This window comes from Frankliniella occidentalis, unplaced genomic scaffold (assembly GCF_000697945.3).
Source record: "Frankliniella occidentalis isolate FOCC.00 unplaced genomic scaffold, Focc_3.1 Scaffold30, whole genome shotgun sequence".
Taxonomy (NCBI): Eukaryota; Metazoa; Arthropoda; class Insecta; order Thysanoptera; family Thripidae; genus Frankliniella; species Frankliniella occidentalis.
Genome location: NW_026267160.1, coordinates 1268033 through 1271506, shown reverse-complemented (window position 1 = coordinate 1271506; position 3474 = coordinate 1268033). Strand labels below are relative to the sequence as shown.

The window sequence follows — 3474 nt, the reverse complement described above, 5'->3', positions numbered from 1 at the left end:
ACAGCAGTGATGACGGACCAAAGGATTCTCTTTACATTTTGCGCTAATCACACTCAGGTAATCCGCAACGTGGAACAGTCCGCGGTTTGTAAGACAAATGATTTTTGAGGTGTATCATTGCTGGCCTTTTTTCAAGAGCATCAATCCGTAGCATGGTTTATGGACCATTGTTGCGCTCGTAAACTGATAATTATGGTACCTATAGCAGCTACCACCGACCATTTCGCGGAGCCACGCGGTATACTGGACATCCTGGAAATGAGCCCCACAAGTGGTGACCACCAAAGGGTGCAGTCGTGAGGGGTAGAAGGGGCGTGGGCGATGGCGCAAAGTCCCAGCACAAGACGACACCTCGCCCCGCCTTGCTCGCATAACGCCTTCTGGAACAAACGCCGAGTTGCTGCATCCTCCAGGCTAAGTTGTTGCCGCCGGTGCCTCTGGAGCTGGAGGGAGCGGCCGCCGGAGAGGTCCCGCGCGCCCCTCCCTCCACGCCGCGGGGCTCGCGGGGCTGCAGCCCGCTCGGGACGCTTAGGACGGCGCGTTGTTGGTCACTCCGTCTCATTCTATCGTGCGATGAGTGCGTCGGACACACGCGCCGGATCAGACACCTGCGTCCACTGCTGCTGAAAGCCCCCCCGCGCGCGCCACCCCCTGCCGAGCGTCCCCCGCGGGACCTGCAACACTGAGCACCATATCTCGCCGCGGAACAGCGGCCCCAGAGATGCACCGCCACACGTTGTTGTACGCCCCCGACAGGTAAGTCGTGTGTGGAAAGATAAGAGCAAGAGCAAGCAGGATCAAGATAAACTTCTGAAGTGACAAAACTATCTCACTTGAAGGAGTCGTGTCCGTTGACTCGTCACACATAGGCTTGGAGAACTAATCTCTCCTTTCCCAATATTGTTCAAGTTTATCTCGTCGTGTCAGTGACTTGTACTCGCGAACTTGTTATCGTCAAGGAAGAGCCGAAGCGGCGGTCACGGAGCGGTCCATCAAATCTTCCGCACTCTTTTTTTGCGGCGCGGCTGGAGTCTTGGACGGCGGCGGCCCAGGCTCCAACCGCACAGGTCCGGAATCCCTTCGGACAAACAAGAAGCCGACTCACTCCGTCCTGACTCCGTCCCTGAAGGTCGCGCGGGTATCTGATTTGAACCGATTCCAGTTTCGAGTGAGACGAAGGTGAGGCGAGACCTTTTCTGCTGCCTTTGCCCGTGTGTGAGCCGTGCGTCGTGCTGCCCCACTTTGCAGGGAAGCTTGCTCTGTCGTACGGCCCACTGCTGCTGCAGGGACAAAGAAGTCCGGGCAGTTTATTACATCGGGCTGTAAGGCAACGGCTGGGCGGGGCGGGGCGGGCGCTCTCCGAAGCCTCAGTGCCTCAATACCGCCGCTCCTCTGTGCCTCGGCTCAGCCTCGCGACCTCAGCGTGCACGGCCAGATGCGCGAGGCGGGCGCGGCTGTACTTGGCGCCGGGCCAGGGATGGGAGCATGGGATGGGGTCGTATCGTCAGGAAGAGGATGCACCGCACACGAGCGGCTGCCGGCCTGGGTGGCACGGGTTGGTTGGTTTGGTGTCGCCAACCCCGTTTCCTTGGTATTCCGGTTTGGAAAACGACTAGATGGCAATTATTAGACAATTTTTTATTTCATTTTTTTAAGAGTGTAGACCGAGAAAAGGAGAAAGACAGTAAGATCCGGCTGGAGTTATGATGAATCCTTTGCGAGCAGTAGGATTAGAGCGAAAAAGGATTAGCCATCTTTGACTTTACCGGAGCTCGGCGCCTGCGTTCCGGGGTGTAGGCCCCCCCGCAGTACACGTATGCACTGCAGGTAAGATGTTGCCTACCTACCAGGCGCTATGAGACCTTGCATAGGGCGAATGACGGACGTGCTTTATGGCTGATCCCGAATATCCGACCACGCCACGTCCCACCACTCCCGAAAAGAGGGGCGGTTGTATGTCTCTGCCGGACCTGACGGGCGGTGAGCTGCTATGTGGGTTGCCTACTCTCAGGCGCAAGCTCCCCTGACCACGCACTGCTACGCCTCGCCCCGCCCCACCACGCCCCGCCGGGCGAGGACATGTGTTCACTCGCGTGATGAGCTGTGCATCCTCACAGCGGAGTGGCCGCCGGTTCCCTCCAGGCAAAGAGATGCTATTATTGTTCGCAAGGCCAAAGCATGAGACGGCCGCAGCGGCGCGCGGAACCTTCAGACTCCGCGGAGCCGAGCCGAGCAGAGCCGGGCCGAGTCGGGCATGGTCGGGCCCGGCCCGGAGGCGCGGAGTCCTCCGGGAACAGAGCAGCGCACTGCGGCTGCTGGGGCAGGGCCGAGGGCAGGGCAGATCCGCCCGCCAGCAGCCCTGAAGGCCCCGTCGGCACCTGGGCGCCTGGGAGCGCGGAGGGCACTCGGAGATTTATACCCACGACACGACTGGAGGGGGGGGGGGCGCAGCGACTGGACAGCACCGCAGGGTCACCGGACGTTACAGCCGGTCCAGAGGGGCGCGGGGACCTGAGGGGACCCGCAGGACCCATCTGACGTGCCCCGGGGATGTGGATGTGTTTGTCCGCCGAGACAAGCCACGGGAGGTGTGCGTGTGTGTGTGTGCGCGCGTGTGTGTGAGTTGCTCGCAGGTGTCGCAACGCCCTCGCGTGCTACGTGACTACCGGCTGCTGGAGCCGGCCGGCGGTCCAGGCGGGTCGGTCTGCAGTAGCTGTATAGCCATAGCCCCTCCTCCCAGGCGCCATGCGACACCGAGCCCAGTAGCGCCACCGCGGGTCCAAAGCCCTGCCGGGGTTGGCCGCCAGCCAACACATGGGGGACTGTTGGTGGCACAAGGCGCCACTCCTGCTGTCGCTCCAGCCGGCAGCTCAAGCCTCTCCAACCTGACTCTCCAGTCTCTCCGGCAGGCGACGCCACTTCGCTCGCATTGACGTCACCGCCGACCAGGAGTAGCAGTCGGCAGGCGGGGGCTCCTGTCCAGGTGTATGGGGAGGGCGAGTCTGCCCGGCATGCCCAGCACGTCCGCCCCAGCTCAGAGTCTTGTTGTCAGGTGGTGCACTGGAGTGCGGCTTGAGCCGGCGCGGGGCGGGGCGGGGCTGGCTGGGGCGGTGAGTGGCGCGGGGCTAGTATGCAGTCGTATTGACGTCAGGGCCCGCGCTGCCCTCGCTGCGTGACGCACCGCACGCCGCACGGCCACTCACTCGCACTCATACGCACGCGTTAACCAGGACTGGCCCTCGCGGCCGCCACCCTCCTATGCCGGCGCCGTCGGTCACTCTGCTCGCTCTGGTCACGTGCGCCGTCCTATCTCCGAGGTTGGCGCCCTCCAGGTCCGGCAGGAGGATTGTTTACCTCACAGTGGAGGACCAGGCCATCCCATAGGCCGTGTTTTATATTTCTGGTCCTGTAACCTGTAAGGGCATAGGAGGCGTTGACCCGTCGCCCGCTGTCTCTCATCCGCACGTTCTCTTT

General features: G+C 62.0%; 1 protein-coding gene across 1 annotated transcript in view; it reads left to right on the top strand.

Annotated features, from left to right (window-relative positions):
• The first annotated feature begins 517 nt into the window (after window positions 1-517).
• The window catches only part of LOC113208177 (uncharacterized), a 13566-nt gene continuing 10609 nt past the window's right edge, over window positions 518-3474 (top strand). Inside the window, exon 1 of the mRNA XM_026425067.2 lies at window positions 518-756. Within this exon, the coding sequence (XP_026280852.2) occupies window positions 722-756 (35 nt within the window). The 5' untranslated portion in view covers window positions 518-721. The remainder of the gene's footprint in view (window positions 757-3474) is intronic.